This window comes from Capricornis sumatraensis, chromosome 9, assembly GCF_032405125.1.
Source record: "Capricornis sumatraensis isolate serow.1 chromosome 9, serow.2, whole genome shotgun sequence".
In the NCBI taxonomy this organism is placed as follows: Eukaryota; Metazoa; Chordata; class Mammalia; order Artiodactyla; family Bovidae; genus Capricornis; species Capricornis sumatraensis.
The window spans coordinates 34731159-34755892 of record NC_091077.1 but is presented as its reverse complement, the minus strand read 5'-3'; the positions used below and the strand labels follow the sequence as shown (position 1 = coordinate 34755892).

The following is a 24734-nucleotide window of genomic DNA, read 5'->3' as shown; positions in this document are numbered from 1 at the left end:
GTATATATATATGTAGGTATACATATATATATATGAATATGTGTAGATCTATAAAGGAATAGTATTTAACCATAAAAAATTATGAAATCTTACCATCTCCAAAAACATGGATGGACTTCTGGGTATTATGCAAAGTGAAGTAAGAAAAAGAAATGATATCACTTATATAAGGAACCAGGGAAGGGGGAAGCTTATATAAAGACAAGCTCTATGATAAACAGAACATGACTGGTGTTTTCCAGAGGCAGAAGTGGAAGTGAGGGTGGAATGAAATGAGTGAAGAAGGTCAAAAAGGTCCATTTTTTAAGTCATGGGGATATAATATATGGCATGGTGACTATACTTAGTAATACTCTACAGTTTAAAGTTGCTAATGGAGTAAATCTTAAAACTGCTCATCACAAGAAAAAAATTTGTTATAACTATGAATGGTGACAGATGTTAACCAGACTTACTGTAGTGATCATTTTGCAATGTATAGAAATACCAAATCATTATTGTATATAAATACCAATAATAATATATATTATTATATACATAATAATACATTATATGTCAAATGTACTTTTTCTAATCATACTTTAATTTTTAAAATTAGGGCAATTAATAGCACACTTAAATCACATTAGCTGAATTCAAGTTTAGTTCCTAAATACTTATTTATGAAATAAAATTTCAACCTAAATTACTTGATTATTATTTTCGTTTGCTACTCTTTTCAAGCTATAAAACTCATGTACAAGACTGTAACTTGCTATACGTATCCTCTACTGTAGGTCTCTATGTAATTATCTATAAACACCCACAGAAACAATACTGAACCAATCAGGCATAGCATTTTCCTTTCATTCCATTTTATAAATAAGAACGTCTAACCCAGCTCAACAACTAGTCACATTTCAAATTACTGATTTGGAAAAAAAAAAAAATTTGAGGTACATTTTTAAAACAATATAGTATGAAATAAATCTTGTTTTCCGTTGAGTAAGTGAAATTTGTTTTTATGGCTATTTGGATTACTTTCTTCTTCTAGGTAAGTTTAGTATGTAACTCTTAATTCTTTAGACAAAAACCCACAGACTTAAAATGTATAAAAAAGTTAACCTGGTATTGTCAGCTGCAGATTATCATAACTAGCACCATAAGAACAGTTGTACTAAATTTTAACACTGTTCATTAATAGTTCCATTTTCCTGAGTTTGCGTTTGTTCTTTGGCATTGGCTTGGGATATAATCCATTTTTCAGAAGATGTTCCTTGCTGAGGCGAATTTGAGCACCATGCTGAAGCTGGAAAGAGCATAAAGCCTGAAGAGGGCGAAGCAAAGTCTGTTAAGATAAAAAAAAAAAAAAGAAACATACACAAGTGTGACAAATCATGATTTTTTTCTCTGGAAACAGAGATTATTATATTTTTATTATCAGCTGTTAACTATGAAAAGCAATAGATACTCTAATAAATATATGATAATTTCTAAATGAATGATTCATATAAATTCATACCTTACATCACTGAGGAATTCCAGTAAGAAGATACAAATACTAATTTTCTATATAGGTGATAAAGTCTAAACTTAGTTTTATACTTTAATATATTCAAACAGTACAAAAATTGGTGTCATTATAATAACTAATTTGTAACAAGCAGACTAAAAGAGACATTTCAGTACAAATTAGTTAATTCAGTTTCAATCACAGACTAACACAAGCTTCCTGCTACTTGATAACAATTAGATGATGGCAGCAATGGATAAGTTTACTAATTCTCACACTACTCCATGGCCTACACGCGTGCTCAGTTGCTTCAGTCGTGTCCAACTCTTTGTGACCCCATGGACTGCAGCCTTCCAGGCTCCTCTGTCCATGGGATTCTGCAGGAAAGTATACTGAGTGGGTTGCCATTTCCTCCTCCAGGGGATCTTCCCGACCCAGGGATCAAACCTGCGTTTCTGTGTCTCCTGCATTCCAAGCAGATTCTTTATCACTGAGCCACAGAGGAAGCCCACCCAAGGCCCACATACCAGTTAGATATTCAGTTTTCGGTGCATTTGAAATAACTGTAACTGTATACATAGCTGTCTAAACTCAAATACTTATAGAGCCAGATATAAAACACAAACATGTGAACTAGATGGACCCATAAGATAACACAAGAATGGCGAAGGTTGTAAAACAACTGGAGCATAATGTCCTTGCTGCTGCTGCTGCTGCCATAATGTCCGTGAAGTTATTCAAATTCAAAAGTTAGGAAAAAATAAAAAGATTAAGCCAGCATTTTAAACATATTTGAGTCAGATTTTTTCCTTGGGCCTGAGATACCTGATCTACTGCTACTGCTACTGCTAAGTCACTTCAGTCGTGTCCGACTCTGTGCGACCCCATAGACGGCAGCCCACCAGGCTCCCCCGTCCCTGGGATTCTCCAGGCAAGACCACTGGAGTGGGCTGCCATTGCCTTGTCCAATGCATGAAAGTGAAAAGTGAAAGTGAAGTCGCTCAGTCGTGTCCGACTCTTAGTGACCCCATGGACTGCAGCCTACCAGGCTCCTCCACCCGTGGGATTTTCCAGGCAAGAGTACTGGAGTGGGGTGCCATTACCTTCTCCGATACCTGATCTAACGCTTTTAAATAACAAACCTGACTGTGCAGATTGTTTTGAAAAAATAAAAAGATACACAGATCTTTTTAGTTAAATAGACAGTTAAATCTAAAGATAGATTTAACAACAAAAATTTCACAATGTCTAAGTAAAAATGTATTCCCTCCCATGTACAACATAAGTGGTAGCAAAGGGCTTTTAAGTTTGAATTTACAATGAATTCTTACAAATATGTGGCACTCACTGATAGTTGCTTTTCCATATCCATTCTTTTCTTATTTCAAAAAAATCCAAAACTTCATACAAAGTGGCAATGTGTCCAACTAGCAATACTACACTAACTAGTGACAGTTTATCCAACAAGATAAGTGGAAGGCCTTGGATTAGGACAGACTTAGCAGGCATCATAGGCTTTTGCCTTTTCTTCATATCTGGAACATGACTGTTAGATGTGAGATAACCATTATGTGACTACCGGGCAATAAAAATGAAGATTAAAGCCAAAAACATACAATGATGAACAGAAAGAGAAGAAATCTAGGTCTCTGATGTTCTTTTCAGCTGCATCCCCAGCCCTGGACTACTCACTTCAGCATTTCTTATTCACAGGAGAAAAATAAGCCCATATATGGTTCAACCACTGCAGTAAGGACTCTGTTACATGCAACCAAAGGAAACTCCCAACTGACACCAATGAGAAAAAGACAAACATATTGGAAAAAGCTCTGACATTGCTGCAGAAAGTCTCTGGTATGTTCTTATAATTTTAGTATCTTCAATTCTTCAAACAAGAGAAGAAATACAGAAATGACTATATATTACTTTTAGGATCAACAAAGGAAGTGTCTGGATCCTGAAACATCATATCAGAGACACACATCCAGGACCATATACAGACTAAGAAAACTGAAGTTTCTATTGCTATGCTATGACATTTATTAGATTCTTCATGATAGAAGAGTAATGCTCCTATAATATTCCTATAACTCCTATAAGGGCTTCCAACTTTTTACTTCCCGAAGATAAGATTCTATCAATTCTCTGAAGTAATTAAGAGAATGAATTTTGGAGATAGACAGATTTGTGATAATCACTAGGGCTGCTTACAAATATACCAGTCCTCTTTCAGGATACATGAGCAGACTGCATTTTTCTAGTCCCCTCTGAAGTTAGGTATGGCCATATAACTTGACATGGTTAACAAAATATGAGCATGAATAGTGTGCATCATCTCTGCTGCTAAGTCGCTTCAGTCGTGCCCGACCCCGTGCGACCCCACAGACAGCAGCCCACCAGGCTCCCCCGTCCCTGGGATTCTCCAGGCAAGAGCACTGGGGTGGGTTGCCATTTCCTTCTCCAATGCATGAAAGTGAAAAGTGAAAGTGAAGTCGCTCAGTTGTCTGGACAGGTGCTTTAAAAGTGGTTAATGATTCCCCACGTCCTCTCACTCCTTCCTTGATAAAAGTAGAATGATGTGTCTAGATGGTGCATCCATCAGCCTGCACCCCCAGTATTATTAGTAGAGGTCCCACTGGAAACCCCACTGTACAGAGAGTGCATTATGCCATTCTGATTTTGGAGTTTTAAGTACTGATGAAATCACCAGCTATGTGTTTCCAAATAAATTAGGTAATCTCTATTTGCCTCACTTTCTTAATCTGTAAAGTGAGGAATAGGTAAGATGTAAAGTCCATCTTACACAGTTATTATTATGGTGGGCTATGATGATACATTTGAAGTGCTTAGCATACAACTTGACATAAAGGATAATTTTTCTCTATACATTAATAAGATTCTATGTGAGGCAATGTGAAGCTATATGAGAGGTTTACTTGTTCAGAAGAACAAAAATATCCTCTAGTTACAAAATTAGCTAATTTCTAAAAGTTTATTTGGGGGAAAATCAGGGTTCTATAAATCCCTTGTCTATAGATGCAAAGTGACAGTTTCAAAAGACCATTATTACCAGCTTCTGATGATGGAGTAGAACTAAGGCATTTCAGCTACAGCACAAAGCCTTGCCCCATCTAGTTATAAAAGTTCATACGGCTTCCAAGGTATGAAAAACCCTGGTACTTATTACAATAGCAGAATGAAAGTCACCAACTTTCAGTTCAATTTTTCTGTCAATCTACAGACAAGAACATGAGAGACAAGGAAGGGCAAAACAATGAAATCTTCTTGAAGAGTCTGCTGTCAGGCATTTAATATAAAGTATCCCTATGTTATGCTTCTCATAACAATATTATGAGGTAACTATTTCTTGTATATTACACATAAGAAAACAGCCACAAAGAGATTACATGAATTGCCTTCTGGTAAAAACTGATGATGACAAGTGATGAAGTTCTAATTCAAACTTGCTTCAAAACTCGTATCATGCTATTTCCCAGTGTTTGAAAACTGCTCAAGAATAAAGGAAAAGAATGAGTCAACAGTCTAAGAAGGCCATTCTATGCCAAGTGCTTTATTTTGAGAAGCCCCACCTCTACAGAATGAAGCCAGCTGAAAAATAGTAATTTTTCTCCCCTTATCATCTTAAGGTTATATTAGAATACATCTAATAAAAGATTATTGGGGGGGAAAAGGCATGTTATAGCTTTCTTTCCCAGGAAAGAAAGAAAACACCTATTTCTAAGCAGATGTTTATTGTGTTTCTCAGAAGAATGCACCAATTTTCTTTTTTTCTTTTTTATTGCAGCTAGATTTAAACAGGCTGACTTGGAGTTCTCCCACTAAGAAAGCTAATTGTCAGCCAGATGCAATAATAAGCGATTTGTGATGTCTCATTATGCTTTTTTTCTGCTCATGCTCCTGCTGTTCATCTTATCAGAACCTCCCAAATAACATACCTGACTATCAAACATCATTTTTCTACTCCTGGTCACTACCACTACCTCAAGTGACCAAAGCAAAAAGAATGATAACTTAATGACCTCACTATTGCTTTGGGACCTTATGTGCAGCTTGACCCATTCTGTAAGGGGGCTTCTTAAAGAGATGAGAATACCAGACCACCTTACCTGCCTCCTGAGAAATCTGTATGCAGGTCAAGAAGCAACAGTTAGAACTGGACATGGAAAAACAGACTGGTTCCAAATAGGAAAAGGAGTGCGTCAAGGCTGTATATTGTTACCCTGGTTATTTAACTTATATGCAGAGTACATCATGAGAAATGCTGGGCTGGAAGAAGCACAAACAGGAGTCAAGATTGCTGGGAGAAATATCAATAACCTCAGATATGCAGATGATACCACCCTTATGGCAGAAAGTGAAGAGGAACTAAAAAGCCTCCTGATGAAAGTAAAAGAGGAGAGTGAGAAAGTTGGCTTAAAGCTGAACATTCAGAAAACTAAGATCATGGCATCTGGTTCCATCACTTCATGGCAAATAGATGGGCAAACAGTGGAAACAGTGGCTGACTTTATTTTTCTGGGCTCCAAAATTACTGCAGATGGTGATTGCAGCCATGAAATTAAAAGACACTTACTCCTTGGAAGAAAAGTTATGACCAGCCTAGACAGCATATTCAAGAGCAGAGACATTACTTTGCCGACTAAGGTCCGTCTAGTCAAGGCTATGGTTTTTCCAGTAGTCATGTATGGATGTGAGAGTTGGACTATAAGGAAAGCTGAGTGCCGAAGAATTTATGCTTTTGAACTGTGGTGTTCGATAAGACTCTTGAGAGTGCCTTGGGTTGCAAGGAGATCCAAACAGTCCATCCTAAAGGAGATAAGTCCTGAGTGTTCATTGGAAAGACTGATGTTGAAGCTGAAACTCCAATACTTTGGCCACCTGATGTGAAAAGCTGACTCATTTGAAAAGACCCTGATGCTGGGAAAGATTGAGGGCAGGAGGAGAAGGGGACAACAGTGGATGAGATGGTTGGATAGCATCACAGACTCAATGGACATGAGTCTGGGTGAACTTCGGGAGTTGGTGATGGACAGGGAGGCCTGGCGTGCTGCAGTTCATGGGGTCACAAAGAGTTGGACAAGACTGAGTAACTGAAGTGATGTCTGATGTTGGCTGATCCTAGTGTTTTACATCAACAAAAAGGAAAATACAGAGACTGTACAAAAAGCAAGCCTAAACAACCGTCTTGAGTTTCATCTCTCCTTTAAGATACCTAAGTATAGTGTTACTTTCTTCTCAAGAACATACAGAGATGATGGTTAATAAACAAAGCTGACAGATAAGTATAGGGGAATATTAAGTGTGTTTTGCTGATGCAAGGTACATTGGAATAGGTGATAAAGTTAAGGGAGAGGGGAAAATGTCTGAGAATACTCCCTGGTCAACTGGAGGAAGGATTTAGGATCCCTCATGAATTTTTTTCCTCAAAAGAGAAAAAGAGAAATTGTCAAGACCCCAAATTAACTCTACTCACACAGATTCACACAAAAATAGTTTATTCACAATACCCTACTTCCGGACACAGGACATGGCTTAGTGTAGGGTGAAAGGAAAAGGGCAATTCAGTGCTTCTTCTAGCATTCTTTAACTCTCCTCGCCCTGCAGGTTTTTCATTTTTTTCTTTTTTGGTAACTAATCCAGTGATTCTGACCTGAGCTTTTATCCATTATTGGAATTTCCTTCATGGCTAAGGCATACTTTTATAATAGGAACCATGATGTATGAGGGAGAGAGGAAAAAGGCAGAAGAGAGGATTCTGTGTGTGTGGCGTGTGTGTGTGTCTGTGTGTGTCTGTGTGTGTGTGTGTGTGTGAGAGAGAGAGAAGGAGGAGTTACAAAACTTCATTTAGTTATGCTCTATTATCCTCTGACTTACCTTCTTGAGTTGAATTTATCAAAAATTTTCACGAATTAAAAAAATCTAACAATTCAGTTTTATTTTGGTAATTTTTTCTTGTCATAAGTGTAAAGTTTCTTACAAGTTCTAACAGAATGAGATAGTGAGCTTACTAGAATGTTATTATTTACTAATGATTATGAATTATATATGAAATCATCAGGCTTTCATGGAAATTAAATAAAATGTTGATTGCAGGTTATAACCTTTTCATATTCAGTAGGCTTTTTCCTCAAAAAAAATTGTATCTTTTTATACTCTAAGCAATGTTAATAAGATAAACAGAAAGTTGATATTTCTGCTCAAATAAAAGTACCAATGAAAAAAATGTTGCTGTAAAATGTTCTTTTAATTAAAAAGAAAAAAGTCAAGTACAAGAGAACACAAATACTAAGAAATACAGAATGCTGAAATATCTAGCCAAGAAAAAACTGTATTTAATGTTATGCTACTTAAAAACAATTTAGCATATTACAAATGCTGTTTGCACAGCCTAGAATGAATATTTAAATAATGCAATCTGGAATGCTAAACTAACAGAAAAACATCAGAGGAGAAAGGAAGGTTTTAAAATACACACATTTCTATCACAGATATAGTCTACTTGTCACTAGAGCTACAAATTTAACAAGTTATGCATTTTTAAATTTTCCAGACAAAAACCTAACCGAACACTTACTTTCAAAAACTATGTAACTTTCCAAAGACATACCTCTTGTATGTAGTTATTTTTCTCCAAGATAGAAAGAGCAACAGCTGCACACTCCAGTGTAGAAAGGCACCTATTAGTTGGTTGCGCCCGAATTACATACTGACTAGAAATGCTAGTTTTTAATTGCACCTGAAACCAAAAACAGAATAGAATGCAATTTTCATTTTAGGTTTAAAACATAAGGTCTGTGTTTTAAATACTAATTACTCTAATTTCCTTCCAAAATCACTAGTTTATAAATATTAAATGTATCAATATCTTCTTTATATAAATCTTTTCATTATTGTTCTGTTAAAAAGAAGATAGTTACGTATCTAATAAAGAGGATACATTCAAAATATATCAAATTCCTACAAATCAAAAATAATAAGACTAATAACACCCTCCCAGTGGGCAAAAGAGTAAACAGACACATCACAAGAGAATATATACAAGTACAAATAGGTACATGTAAAGGGGCTCAACATGATTTAATATAAATTAAAATCACAATAAGATAATATTTCATACTCATTACTGTTATTGTTGCTTTTAGTCATTAAATTGTGTCCAACTCTTTTGCGACCACATGGACGATAGCCCGCCAGGATCCTCTATCCACAGGATTTCCAAGGCAAGAATACTAGCGTGCATTGACATTTCCTCCTCCAGGGGATCTTCCCAACCCAAGGACTGAACCTGTGTCTCCTGCATTAGCAGGCAGATTCTATTCCACTGAACCACCAGAGAAGCCCCCTTTCACAGCCATTAGAACAGTTAAAATAAAAAAGACTAACACCACCAAATCGGGATGCAGCAAATGAAACTCTCATACATTGAATTAGGAGTGAAAATGGTTTAATCACTTTGGAGAACTGACAACTGGAATTTTTTGTTTTACAGTTTATTCTTCCATTATTTTTTTAAATGTCTTTGAGGTCTCCTGTTGTATCTTTTTTAAACAATTATTTTTTTTAATTTATTTTTGATTGTGTTGGGTCTGTTGTTACATACAGGTTTTCTCTAGCTGCAGAGAGTGGGGCCTATTCTCTAATTTCACTGCAAAGGCTTCTCATTGTACTGGCTTCTCTTGTTGCAGAGCACATGCTCTAGGAGCACAGGCTTCAGCAGTTATGGCTCGTGGGCTCAGCAGCTGTGGCTCAAGGCACAGCGTGGTTGATCCACAGCACGTGGAATCTTCCCAGACAAGGAGCTGAACCCATGTCCTCTTCATTGGCAGGCAAATTCCCAGCCACTGTACCACCAGGGAAGTCCCTTCCATTATTTTTTAAACTGGTTAAGTCTATGTCTGTGTGGATGTGAATGCATATAAACACACAGACATATACATACATATCCTCTTTTTAGATAAAAGTAGTAGCATACTACAAATACTTTTCTCCATCAAGATAATACTCTAGCTGAGACAGAGTCATACATGAAAAAAGCAATAGAAAAATGAATGTCAGAATTTTGGCTCTTTGATTTCTACTTTAATTACATGAAACTCAAGCATTATCCTATACTCATAAAGCTATATCCTAAGCCCATACTCATATTTAAGAAAACGTGATGAGAAATATGGTTCCTTCACTCTTCTTTTTGTAAAGAATTCTCTACAACTTGTTTCCTTTCCTTCCTCAAAAAGAGATAAAGGAGAGGGGGGGGGGAGAGAAGTGGGGAAATAAAGTGAGAAATAAAGTGGGTAGAGATTCACTACAGAATGTATGTGATTTTGAAATACATATTTGACTAATTATGTTTTAGATATGATCATATTAAAATCACCTCACATTTTAACCAAAGGACAAGATAAAAAATAGATGCAGCGAGGGAAAGAAATAGAAGAAAATGGTTGAGAAACATCTATAATTATAACAGAAAGCCTATGATTAAATAGCTGTATAAAAATTCATAATGCTGATTAACTGTAATTACTAACAGCTTTGATTATTTCATCAGGTCAATGTACTAAAACAGAGTAAAGCCAACTACTGCTTTCAATACTCATTTCCAAGTTATCAGTGGAGGAGTTTATAACAGACATCTGATTAAAACAAAACCTATGGAAAACATGCAAAATTCACAGTGAATTTTGTTTATTGGAATTAATTTTATCTTTGAAAGAAAATGGGGGCAGTTTTATTTCTTACTATGGCTCACATGGCTGTATGAAAACAAGAGTTTGAAATCTGTCATTTGTTAAAAGATTTCAGAATATCCTTCACAAATCATCTCTCCGGGGATTATTCAGTAACTGGATATATTAAAAGAGTATACATAACTATCATCTGTTATATTAGTAGCATATATGTTACTAAAACATTATAATATGATCTCACAGCTCTTCTTTTTATACTTATGTGCTACATCACCTTCAACACATGCTTAATTCAATAAGTAAATGAGCAAAACCAAAAAGAAAACCTTCTTCTTGAGAAATCACAAGCATCATAATAATTTTTAGAAACTGCCTCATCAGCATGCATAAGAGGTCAAGAAAATCCATGGCAAAATTAGCTATTCCAAGAAAGAAAAAAATGAACATATAATAAAAGTATGTTATGTAGAAAGAGGAACTACTAAAGGCATCAAGACTACTATATCAAAGTTGACAATAATTAATTTCAGTCAAGTCATTTAGTTTTTCAGTTCCTGCTCACCTGATAAAAAATCAGATAGCTAGACATGATGGTATTAAAACCTATGTTTAGTGATGAATCCCAAGATCATATAATATATATGCAATTATAATTCTATATTAATTATAGGTCATTATGATTAATGTGTATATTATACATCATATATTATGTATAATTATTATATATAATCTTCTTTTCAATTTTTGGAAGCCATGTTTATGCAAAGAATGTTTCACTAATTTTGATCTTGGAAGTTGGTTGTCCGAGGGTAGAAGCTGTCTAAGGATTCTTAATATGACTTCTTTAGGAACAGGAGTAAGACTAGCTAGTTTAGAATTCTACTGGTACAGGTTGTAAGACTATCACTTCTACTTTAGAAACAGCCAAATTATCCAAATCTTACTCCAAAGACGTAGCTTCAATCTTTTCCACTGATTCTCTGGATTAGCTATGATTCTAATTCCTTAAAACCTCATAAAATCCTTTTTTCTCTTCCATTAAGTGTATATTTAATATATAAGAATACCAGATAACAGCTCAACAGCTATGATCACTGTTCAGATACCTTTTTAAAGGGTCTGTTCAAACATTTCTTTGCCAACAAAGGTCTGTCTAGTCAAGGCTCTGGTTTTTCCAGTAGTCATGTATGGATGTGAGATTTGGACTATAAAGAAAGCTGAGAACAGAAGAATTGATGCTTTTGAACTATGGTGTTGGAGAAGACTCTTGAGAGTCCCTTGGACTGCAAGGAGATCCAACCAGTCCATCCTAGGGGAGATCAGTCCTGGGTGTTCACTGAAAGGACTGATGTTGAAGCTGAAACTTCAATACTTTGGCCACCTGATGAGAAGAGCTAATTCATTGGAAAAGACTCTGATGCTGGAAAAGATTGAGGGCAGGAGGAGAAGGGAACAACAGTGGATGAGATGGTTGGATGGCATCACCGATTCAATGGACATGAGTTTGGGTGAACTCCGGGAGTTGGTGATGGACAGGGAGGACTGGCATGCTGTGGGTCATGGGGTCACAAAGAGTCGGACACAACTGAGCGACTGAACTGAACTGAACTGAACAGCTTTCTTAAAACCATAGCCTTGACTAGATGGACCTTTGTTGGCAAAGTAATGTCTCTGCTTTTTAATATGCTGTCTAGGTTGGTCATAGCTTTTATTCCAAGGAGCAAGTGTCTTTTGATTTTCACGGCTGCAGTCACCATCTGAAGTGATTTTGGAGCCCAGAAAAATAGTCAGCCACTGTTTCCACTATTTCCCATCTATTTGCCATGAAGTGATGGGACAAGATGCCATGATCTTCATTTTCTGAATGTTGAGTTTTAAACCAACTTTTTCACTCTCCTCTTTGACTTTCATCAAGAGGCTCTTAAGTTCTTCACTTTCTGCCATAAGGGTGTGTCATCTGCATATCTGAGATTATTGATATTTCTCCTGGCAATCTTGGTTCCAGCTTGTATTTCATCCAGCCCAGTGTTTCTTTTTTTTTTTTAATTTTTGTTTTTACTTTATTTTACAATACCGTATTGGTTTTGCCATACATTGACATGAATCCACCACGGGTGTAAATGTGTTCCCAAACATGAACCCCCTTCCCACCTCCCTCCCCATAACATCTCTCTGGGTCATCCCCATGCACCAGCCCCAAGCGTGCTGTATCCTACATCGGACATAGACTGGAGATTCGATTCTTACATGATAGTATACATGTTTCAATGCCATTCTCCCAAATCATCCCACTCTCTCCCTCTCCATCTGAGTCCAAAAGTCCACTATACACATCTGTGTCTTTTTTGCTGTCTTGCATACAGGGTCATCATTGCCATCTTTCTAAATTCCATATATATGTGTTAGTATACTGTATTGGTGTTTTTCTTTCTGGCTTACTTCACTCTGTATAATAGGCTCCAGTTTCATCCATCTCATCAGAACTGATTCAAATGTATTCTTTTTAACGGCTGAGTAATACTCCATTGTGTATATGTACCACAGCTTTCTTATCCATTCGTCTGCTGATGGACATCTAGGTTGTTTCCATGTCCTGGCTATTATAAACAGTGCTGCAATGAACATTGGGGTACACGTGTCTCTTTAAATTCTGGTTTCCTTGGTGTGTATGCCCAGCAGTGGGATTGCTGGGTCATAAGGCAGTTCTATTTGCAATTTTTTAAGGAATCTCCACACTGTTCTCCACAGTGGCTGTACTAGTTTACATTCCCACCAACAGTGTAGGAGGGTTCCCTTTTCTCCACACCCTCTCCAGCATTTATTGCTTGCAGATTTTTGGATCTCAGCCATTCTGATTGGTGTGAAGTGGTACCTCATTGTGGTTGTGATTTGCATTTCTCTGATAATGAGTGATGCTGAGCATCTTTTCATGTGTTTGTTAGCCATCCGTATGTCTTCTTTGGAGAAATGTCTATTTAGTTCTTTGGCCCATTTTTTGATTGGGTCGTTTATTTTTCTGGAATTGAGCTGCAGAAGTTGCTTGTGTATTTTTGAGACTAGTTGTTTGTCAGTTGCTTCATTTGCTATTATTTTCTCCCATTCCGAAGGCTGTCTTTTCACCTTGCTTATAGTTTCCTTTGTTGTGCAGAAGCTTTTAATTTTAATTAGATCCCATTTGTTTATTTTTGCTTTTATTTCCAGAATTCTGGGAGGTGGATCACAGAGGATCCTGCTGTGATTTATGTCGGAGAGTGTTTTGCCTATGTTCTCCTCTAGGAGTTTTATAGTTCCTGGTCTTACATTTAGATCTTTAATCCATTTTGAGTTTATTTTTGTGTGTGGTGTTAGAAAGTGATCTAGTTTCATTCTTTTACAAGTGGTTGACCAGTTTTTCCAGCACCACTTATTAAAGAGATTGTCTTTACTCCATTGTATAGCCCAGTGTTTCTCATGATATACTCTGCATATAAGTTAAATAAGCAGGGTGACAATATACAGCCTTAATGTACTCCTTTTCCTATTTGGCACCAGTCTGTTTTCCATGTTCAGTTCTAACTGTTGTTTCCTGACCTGCATACAAGTTTCTCAAGAGGCAAGTCAGGTGGTCTAGTATTCCCATCTCTTTCAGAATTTTCCACAGTTTGTTGTGATCCACACAGTTAAAGGCTTTGGCATAGTTAATAAAGCAGGAATAGATGTTTTTCTGGAACTCTCTTGCTGTTTCGATGATCCAACCAATGTTGGCAACTTGATCTCTGGTTCCTCTGCCTTTTCTAAATCCAGCTTGAACATCTGGAAGTTCATAGTTCACGTATCGCTGAAGCCTCACTTGGAGAATTTTGAGCATTACTTTGCTAGCATGTGAGATGAGTGCAATTGTGCAGTAGTATGAGCATTCTTTGGCATTGCCTTTCTTTGGGATTGGAATGAAAACTGATCTTTTCCAATCCTGTGGCCACCGCTGAGTTTTCCAAATTTGCTGACATACTGAGGGCAGCACTTTCACAGCGGCACTCTAAAGCTGCACTTCTAAAGGATTCTAGAAAAATCAATCTATTTTGTAGGCTTTCTGAAACAACCCTAATCTAGAACAAGCTGAAATAAACTTTTTAGTGACATTCTGAATTCCTTACCAGTGGAAGATACACATAAAAACCCTCCTTTCTGAAGCAACCTTTCTTCTATGATCTTTCATAAACAGGATTCATTATCTGAGCTTAGGATCTGCCCTTTGAAGGCAAGGTGCTATATGTTTTCTTCTGGTCCCAATTCTTCAACCCACTTCATTTATTTCCTCAGTTTAGTTCAACACTATGTTCTCATAGTGATAAGGGTCCAGCTTTGACATCAGAGAGTTGCCAATATGAACACAGACTTAGCCACTTACATGCACAGTGTCATGCACTTGGACAATAACTGCTTTTCTAGAAAACGTACATGTATTGTCTCATTCAATTCTCACAAAGACCTTATGAAGTAAGTACTGGTATTATCTCAGTTTTACAGATGAGGAAAACAAAGTACACTGAGGTGAAGTAACTTACCCAAGGTTCCAAAATCAATCATGGTAAAAGAGATAAATGAATTTATAAAGTCTTATTCAAGACCCTGAGCTCTTTATAACTAGGTTAATAATTAAATGGATGAATTCTTCAGCAAATCCCAACAAACAAAACAAAGCTATTCTGATGGAAAACAAGACTGAGGCACTCCTGAGGAATTTTATGATTTGGATTCATGCTAATATATGGCAAAACCAATACAGTTTTGTAAAGTAAAAAAAAAATAAATAAAGAGCAAAAAAATAATAATAATAAAAGATAAAAGTAAATAAAAAAACAACAGTACAGGGGAGGAGTCTTCTCAACAGTGAAAGTTTCTCAATAAATATCACTATCTGTGGTCTTGCTCCAACCTCATCACACTATGAAGTCTGTACACTTTTTCTAAAACTTAAGATTCCAAGCATACTAAAAGGATATATATATTAAAAAGACATATATAAAAGACAGAATATTAAAAAGCAGAGACATTATTTTGCCAACAAAGGGCCGTCTAGTCAAAGCTATGGTTTTTCCAGTATCACGTATGGATGTGAGAGCTGGACCGTGAAGAAAGCTGAGCACCAAAGAATTGATGTTTTTGAACTGTGGTGTTGGAGAAGACTCTTGAGAGTCCCTTGGACTGCAAGGAGATCCAACCAGTTCACCCTAAAGGAGATCAGTCCTGAATACTCACTGGAAGGACGGATGCTGAAGTGGAAACTTCAATACTTTGGCAACCTGATGCAAAGAACTGAACCATTTGAAAATACCTTGATGCTGGGAAAGATCGAGGGCAGGAGGAGAAGGGGACAACAGAGGATGAGATGGTTGGATGACATCACCAACTCAATGGACATGAGTTTGAGTAAACTCCGGGAGTTAGTGATGGACAGGGAGGCCTGGCATGCTGCAGTCCATGTTGTAGCAAAAAGTAGCACACGATGGAGCGACTGAACTGAACTGAAAGATTCCAAGGTTAATGTTGAAATTCAGAAAACTTGATAAAAATAAATTTAAAGGGAGCATTAGTTATAGATTAAATGATAATATTAGTGCTACTTCTAAAACACATTATTGTTTAATTTTTTTCTGAGTTGACCAGAGAAAATTCACCTCTTAAGTTTCCATGGTAAAGCACAACTCCAAAATTACTAAAAAACCTGTGGAACACATCAGGTTTAAAATTTAGTGCTTTCTTATACATTAAAGTGATAATAAAGTTACACCACACTTCTTCAACATACAAAAACTTTGATGTTAAAATGCAAACATACAATTCAGAAGTCTAAAAATTAAGCAGTTAAAAATTTCAAACTTAAGCAAATCCAAATAATGATATAAATTTAAAATTTTATTCAGTGACATATTTAGTCATATATATATCATTTATATATTTCATTTATATTAAATATTTGTTTATATTATATTTATATATAAATGTATATTATATATTTAGTCATTTAGACATATCTTGACTAGTGCTTTTTCCTAATAATACAAATATTTAATCTACCATTGTTTTTCACATAACTCCAAGTAATGTATATCTGAAGTCACAGAGAGCTATGGGTATGGAAACATCTAGAGAAAGAAAATAAAAACACATGGATTCATGAGATCACAGAATAGGAAGTTATCATTATAAGTCAAATAGTCTATCTCCTTATTCTAAGATATAATTATTCTTTTAAAACATTAGATTGACAGAATTAATATAAACTTTAAAATAATACTGAAATATAATTTATCTTAAATAAATAATTTATTCTGAGTTTCAAAGCCTCTTCTTTAAAAAAAAAAAAAGAATTAATAGAGGCACAAAAAAACTTTTCCACAACCTTGAATTAAAATTGATGGTTACAGTCTAGGATATGAAAGCAACCTAGATGTCCATTGACATATGAATGGATAAGGAAGCTGTTATATACAATGGAACATTGCTCAGCCATAAAAAGGAACAAAGGTCAATCAGCTGAACTGAGGTAGATGAACCTAGAGCCTGTCATACAGAGTGAAATAAGTCAGAAAGAGAAAAACAAATTTTGTATATTAATGCATATATATTGAATCTAGAAAAACAGCACTGATGAACTTATTTGCAGGCAATAGAGATGCAGACATAGGAGAAAGCAGCACTGACATGTATACACTGCCATGTGTCAAACAGACAGCTAGTGGGAAGCTGCTGTGGAGCCCAGCGAGCCCAGCCTGGTGCTCTGCTCTGTAACGACCCAGAGGAGAGGGACGGGCAGCGAGAGGAAGAGTCAAGAGGCAGGGGATATACGCATAGTTATGACTGGTTCATGCTGTTGTACAGCAGAAACCAACACAACATTGTAAAGAATTAGCCATCAATTAAAAATAAACTTTTAAAAACTATAAAAAGAAATGATTGGTTACAATAACTCTTTAGAAGACTACAGTAAGTTAACAAAATTTTATACCATTAAACAGGCCAGAGAGAAGAATGTCACTACAGATTGCAAGCTTTATCATTACTTTCTGCTGCCCAAATATCTATTTTTTCCAGCAATACTTAATGGATACAAGTCTCTGTTGAGCAATGCTATAGAAACTAACTTTTGGAACATCTAAAAAGGAAATTGTCCAACCTAACCATATCTACAGGTATGTATTTATTCATACTGTGCTTACATCAATTTATATCATTTATTAGGAAACAGAACAGAAACTGATTTAGGGTATTAGAAATTGATTTCCTAGTCTCATCTAAGTAATAACCAATTTTATAATGTCTTGCGAGTGAAACATTTTTTTACCAAAGATAAATTTCATTTAACAAAGCTGTCATGGCTTCATAAACAGCTACTGGAAAATGAATCATAAATTAGCCTAGGTGTGAAATAAAGCACATATTATGCAATTACCTCATAAGTTCAACCTGTCACATAAAACTTTTATTTTAAAATTTACTGAGTTAAAACTGTACACTTTTTCATTTTATTAAAAACACTTTTCTATAACCTTGAATTAAAATAATGTGCATGAATGGAGAGGTAGAAAAACACCACACTAAAAGCTTAAGACAGGAAATTAGACTTATATAATTTAACTCTGCATAATAGTATGACCTCAAACAAGATTTAAACTCTGAGAGTCTGAAACTTAAACAATCTTAAAGAATGATTGTGCTTTATGGCACTAATACATGTGAAGTGTTCAGCAATGCCTGCCATATAGTATGTACTTGATTACAGACAAAGATGTTATGAAGGTGGTACTGACGCTACTGATGTTAACAAGGGTAGTGCTAGTGATGATTCACAATTCTTTCTTCACAATTTATTGAGTAAGTGTGAAGCAACTCAGTTTTTCTGCAATAAAGCCAGATGAGTAGTTTGATCAACAGTGTAGGATAAGATAAAACTTATTAGCAGAATGTCAACTTTTACAAGATGGAAGAAGAAAAGGTATTGAAGAGGCAGAGAAAAAGCAGTCTTAGAAGCAAAAGAAAGAACCAGAAGAGAGCTTCACTGAATACCAGAAAAGAACAAGTTACTGACAAAGAATTAATTATCAAAAGATAACCCAATCAAAAAGTGGGTAGAAGCACTGAATAGATGGTTTTCTAAACAAGACGTACAGATGTCTAACAGGTACTCGAAAAGATGTTCAACACTGCTAATTATTAGAGAAATGCAAATAAAAACCACGATGAGATTTCACCTCTCACTTGTCAGGATGGCTATCATTAAAAAGGCTACAAATAACAAATGTTGGCCAGGATGGGAAGAAAAGGAAACACTTGTGCACTGTCAGTGAGAATGTAAATTGGTGCAGTCACTGTGCAAAACAGTATGGAAAATCCTCAATAAATTAAAAAACAGAACTATCATACGATCCAGCAATTCCACTCCTCCTGAGTATATATATATATATATATATCCAAAGAAAATAAAAACACTAATTTGAAAAGATACATGCACTGCACCTCAAAATTCACAGCAGCATTATTTACAATAGCAAAGATATGTAAACACCCTAAGTAACCAGTATCCAACAACATATGAATGGATAAAGAAGATGCTATAGCCAGATAGTTGGATACATACACACACACACACACACACACACACACACTATAATATTGCTGCTGCTGCTAAGTCACTTCAGTCGTGTCCGACTCTGTGCAACCCCATAGACGGCAGCCCAACAGGCTCAGCCGTCCCTGGGATTCTCCAGGCAAGAACACTGGAGTGGGTTGCCATTTCCTCCTCCAATGCATGAAAGTGAAAAGTCAAAGTGAAGTCGCTCAGTCGTATCCGACTCTCAGCGACCCCATGGACTGCAGCCTATCAGGCTCCTCCATCCATGGGATTTTCCAGGCAAGAGTACTGGAGTGGGGTGCCAGTGCCCTCAGCCATAAAAAGGAATTCTGCTACTTACAACAATGTGGACCTATGAAGTATTATTCTTTAAAATTTTTTTTTAATTAGTTTAATTAGAGGCTAATTACTTTACAATATCGTGGTTTCCACCATACAGTCACATGAATCAACCATGGGTGTACACGTGTCCCCCTGACCCTGAATCCCCCTCCCACCTCCTCCCCATCCCACCCCTCTGGGTTGTCCCAGTGCACTGCTTTTGAGTGCCCTGTTTCATGCACAGAACTTAGACTGGTCATCTATTTCATATGGCAATATACACGTTTCAGTGCTATTCTCTTAAATCATCCCACCCTCGCCTTCTCCCAGAGTCCAAAAGTCTGTTCTTTATAGTTGTGTCTCTTTTGCTGTCTTGCATATAGAGTTGTCGTCTTGCATATAGAGTTGTCGTTACCATCTTTCTAAATGCCATATATATGCATTAATATCCTATATTGGTATTTTTCTTTCAACTTACTTCACTATGTATAACAGGCTCCAGTTTCATCCACCTCATTAAAACTTATTCAAGCACATTCTTTTGAACAGCTGAATAATATTCCATTGTATATATGTACCACAGCTTTCTTATCCATTCATCTGCCAATGGACATCTAGGTTGCTTCCATATCCTAGCTATTGTAAACAGTGCTTCAGTGAATGTTGGAGTACACGTGCCTCTTTCAATTCTGGTTTCCTTGGTGCATATGCCCAGAGGTGGGATTGCTGGGTCATTATGGCAGTTCTATTTCCAGTTTTTTAAGGAATCTCCACTCTGTTCTCCATAGTGGCTGTACTAGTTTACATTCCCACCAACAGTCTAAGAGGGTTCCCTTTTCTCTGCATCCTCTGCAGCATTTATTGTTTGTAGACTTTTGGATCGCAGCCATTCTGACCAGCATGAGATGGTATGTCATTGTGGTTTTGACCTGCATTTCTCTGATAATGAGGGATGTTGAGCATCTTTTCATGTGTTTGTTAGCCATCTGTATGTTTTCTTTGGAGAAATGTCTGTTTAGTTCTTTGGCCCACTTTTTGATTGGATTGTTTGTTTTTCTGGTATTGAGCTGCATGAGCTGCTGTATATTTTTGAGATTAACTCTTTGTCAGTTGCTTTGTTTGCTATTATTTTCTCATTCTGAAGGCTGTCTTTTCACCTTGCTTATAGTTTCCTTTGTTGTGCAGAAGCTTTTAATTTTAATTAGGTCCCATTTGTTTATTTTTGCTTTTATTTCCTTTATTCTAGGAGATGGGTCATAGAGGACCTTGCTGTGATTTATGTCAGAGAGTGTTTTGCCTATATTTTCCTCTAGGAGTTTTATAGTTTCTGGTCTTACATTTAGATCTTCAATCCATTTTGAGTTTATTTTTGTGTATGGTGTTAGAAAGTGTTCTAGTTTCATTCTTCTGCAAGTGGTTGACCAGTTTTCCCAGCACCACTTGTTAAAGAGATTGTCTTTTCTCCATTGTATATTCTTGCCAGCTTTGTCAAAGATGAGGTGTCCATAGGTGCATGGATTTATCTCTGGGCTTTCTATTTTGTCCCATTGATCTATATTTCTGTCTTTGTTGCCACCTCTTCTTAATATCTTCTGCTACTGTTAGGTCCATACCATCTGTCGTTTATTGCACCCATCTTTGCATGAAATGTTTCCTTGGTATCTCTAGTTTTCTTGAAGAGATCTCTACTCTCCCATTTTATTGTTTTCCTCTATTTCTTTGCATTGATCACTGAGGAAGGCTTCCCTCATAGCTCCCAGAATGGCTACCCCTCCAGTATTCTGCCATGGTGAATTCCATAGACAGAGGAGCCTGGGGAGCTACAGTCCATGGGGTTACAAAAAGTCAAACAGAACCGAGGGACTTTCACTTCCACTTTCTTCTGGTAGAAATATTTAAAATTTTAGCCAATCCATTCTTTAACTGAGATGTTTGTTCTCTTATTACTGAATGCTAAAAGTTCATTACATATTATGAATACAGCTCTTTTTTCTAACCTATTCTTTGCAAATATTATCTCTCAGTCTGTGGTTTTTCTTTTCATTCTCTTAATAGTGACTTTTGAAAAGCAGAAGCTTTTACTCTGAGGAAAGTACAAGACAGTTCTGTTTTTTATAGACAGTGCTTAGGGTGAAATTTTGAGCACACCTAAGATAATAAAGAAAATTCCTCCCAGGGCTATGGCCCTTTTCTCACAGTTACCTCCCAGCATTAACAGGCCTCAAGAACAGAAACTAGCACAGCAAAGCTTTTGCCAGAAAATTAAGGAAAAAACTGAATAGGAAAAACAAATGACAAAGGAAGCATAATTTAACATCATTAATAAATTACATACATCCATTCCTAAGAAGTGAGGCAGTTAAAATAAATACAGAAGCTATTTACCTATAGATACAAGTAAGTGCTAAAATAACTTGTTAAATGAAAAAAGCAAAGATTAGAGCAGCAGGTATCTACCACATATTGAGGAAAGGGGGGATTTAGTTGTATATAAATAAAGTAATCTGGAAAAATGCATAAGAACTTGATATATTGGTTACCTCTGGGAATGATAAGAGGGCATATGGGGTATAGAGGCCAGAGGAAGACTTTTAACTCTAAACTCTTTCATATCTTTTAAACTTTCAGCCATGTGAATATATTACTTTTATAAAAAATTAAATTCCTAAACATGAATTATAATTATAGTCTTTTCAACAATTATTTAATTACCGTGATAAAAGAAAGTGATTAAATCATTGCTAAGACTAAAATTTATCCCTTAAAAAATACAATTTTTCCAGAAAGAATTAAGAACTTAATTCAGTTGTCTATTGAAACTCAAGATCCTCTAGCTTCAGAAATATATTCTACATTCTATTACTATCTGGTAATATGAAGCAAAGTTATTAACTAAGAAAAAAGTAAATGACTTTGGCAAGCCCTAGTTATCCAACAACATTATACATAATATCAGTAAATAATACTTAGTAGGTACACACTATAAGCCAGGAGCTATGCTAAATGCTTTGTGTGTGTTATCTCACTTAAATGTCACAAAAATCTATTATGTAAATGACATTATTATTTCTATTTTCCAAATGAAGACTCTAAGAGCAGAGATAACCTGTCATGTCAAATGGTAAGTAGTTGTGGAGCCAAGAATAAAGTCAGGCAGTCTGATGTCAAAAGTTTGAGCTGAGATATGCCATGAGGCCTGTGCCACACATTCCATTAAACAAGGTACTATAAGTTTCTAAGAAGACAGCCTTTTATCTACTCTTTAGTAATTCATATTTTATAAACTCTAAAGTTGTTAGATTTTGAATTAATTCTTTTAAATTTCTATGTGTCTTTGAAAACTGGTGGACCTCACTTGCTAGGTAGAAGGTAATCCTTAGGATATAAATTACAGCAAGTCATCAAAATGCAAAATCCCAATTTCACAAGTTTTGAGCCTTAATTACATGAATTACCTTCCTTAATTCATATGCCAAATGAAGGCACAGGAAGAAAGTGTTTTTAAAAACATATATAGTATATTATTATTATTCACAATTTGTATGGAAAGACAAAAAACCTCAAATGGCCAAAGCAATCTTGAGAAAGAAGAATGGAACTGGAGGAATCAACTTGCCTGACTTCAGACTATACTACAAAGCCACAGTCATCAAGACAGTATGGTACTGGCACAAAGACAGAAATATGGATCAATGGGACAAAATAGAAAGCCCAGAGATAAATCTACGCACCTATAGACACCTCATCTTTGACAAAGCTGGCAAGAATATACAATGGAGAAAAGACAATCTCTTTAACAAGTGGTGCTGGGAAAACTGGTCAACCACTTGCAGAAGAATGAAACTAGAACACTTTCTAACACCATACACAAAAATAAACTCAAAATGGATTGAAGATCTAAATGTAAGACCAGAAACTATAAAACTCCTAGAGGAAAATATAGGCAAAACACTCTCTGACATAAATCACAGCAGGGTCCTCTATGAATATTCTTAGAGGTCCTCCAACTCCCAGAATAAAGGAAATAAAAGCAAAAATAAACAAATGGGACCTAATTAAAACTAAAAGCTTCTGCACAACAAAGGAAACTATAAGCAAGGTGAAAAGACAGCCTTTGGAATGGGAGAAAATAATAGCAAATGAAGCAACTGACAAAGAGTTAATCTCAAAAATATACAAGCAACTTCTGCAGCTCAATTCCAGAAAAATAAACGACCCAATCAAAAAATGGGCCAAAGAACCAAACAGACATCTCTCCAAAGAAAACATACAGATGGCTAACAAACACATGAAAAGATGCTCAACATCACTCATTATCAGAGAAATGCAAATCAAAACCACAATGAGGTACCATTTCACACCAGTCAGAATGGCTGCGATCCAAAAGTCTACAAGCAATAAATGCTGGAGAGGGTGTCGAGAAAAGGGAACCCTCCTACACTGTTGGTGGGAATGTAAACTAGTACAGCCACTATGGAGAACACTGTGGAGATTCCTTAAAAAACTGGAAATAGAACTGCCATATGACCCAGCAATCCCACTGCTAGGCATACACACCAAGGAAACCAGAATTTAAAGAGACACATGTACCCCAATGTTCATCACAGCACTGTTTATAATAGCCAGGACATGGAAGCAACCTAGATGTCCATCAGCAGATGAATGGATAAGAAAGCTGTGGTACATATACACAATGGAGTATTACTCAGTCATTAAAAAGAATACATTTGAATCAGTTCTAATGAGGTGGATGAAACTGGAGCTGATTATACAGAGTGAAGTAAGCCAGAGAGAAAACATCAATACAGTATACTAATGCATATATATGGAATTTAGAAAGATGGTAACAATAACCTTGTATGCGAGACAGCAAAAGAGACACAGATGTATAGAACAGTCTTTTGGACTCTGTGGGAGAGGGAGAGGGTGGGATGATTTGGGAGAATGGCATTGAAACATGTATAATATCATATAAGAAACGAATCATCAGTCTAGGTTTGATGCAGGATATAGGATGCTTGGGGCTGGTGCACTGGGATGACCCAGAGAGATGGTATGGGGAGGGAGGTGGGAGGGGGGTTCAGGATTGGGAACACGTGTACACCCGTGGCTGATTCATGTTGATGTATGGCAAAACCATTACAATATTGTAAAAAAAAAAAAAGTTATTTAGAAAATAACCCTGTATGTGAGACAACAAAAGAGACAAAGATGTATAGAACAGTCTTTTGGACTCTGTGGCAGAGGGCAAGGGTGGGATGATTTGGGAGAATGGCACTGAAACATGATAATTACCATATTTGAAATGAATTGCCAGTACAAGTTCAATGCATGATACAGGGTGCTCAGGGCTGGTGCACTGGGATGACCCAGAGGGATGGGATGGGGAGGGAGGTGGGAGGGGGGTTCAGGATGGGGAACACATGTACATCCATGGTGGATTCATGTCAACATATGGCAAAACCAATACAACATTGTAAAGTAAAAATAAATAAATTAATTAAATAAAATTGCTAAGAGAGTAGATCTTAAGAATTCTAATCACAAGAAAAAAATTCTGTACCTCTGTAGAGGAATGGACATTAACTAGACTTACTGTGGA

General features: G+C 36.3%; 1 protein-coding gene across 1 annotated transcript in view; it reads right to left on the bottom strand.

Moving 5' to 3' along the window:
* Window positions 1–1156: 1156 nt before the first annotated feature.
* DTWD2 (DTW domain containing 2) overlaps window positions 1157–24734 on the bottom strand; it is a 74439-nt gene continuing 50861 nt past the window's right edge. The window contains exons 5-6 of the mRNA XM_068981394.1: window positions 8121–8249; window positions 1157–1327 (exon numbers count right to left, since the gene is read on the bottom strand). Of these exons, the coding sequence (XP_068837495.1) occupies window positions 1157–1327; window positions 8121–8249 (300 nt within the window). The remainder of the gene's footprint in view (window positions 1328–8120; window positions 8250–24734) is intronic.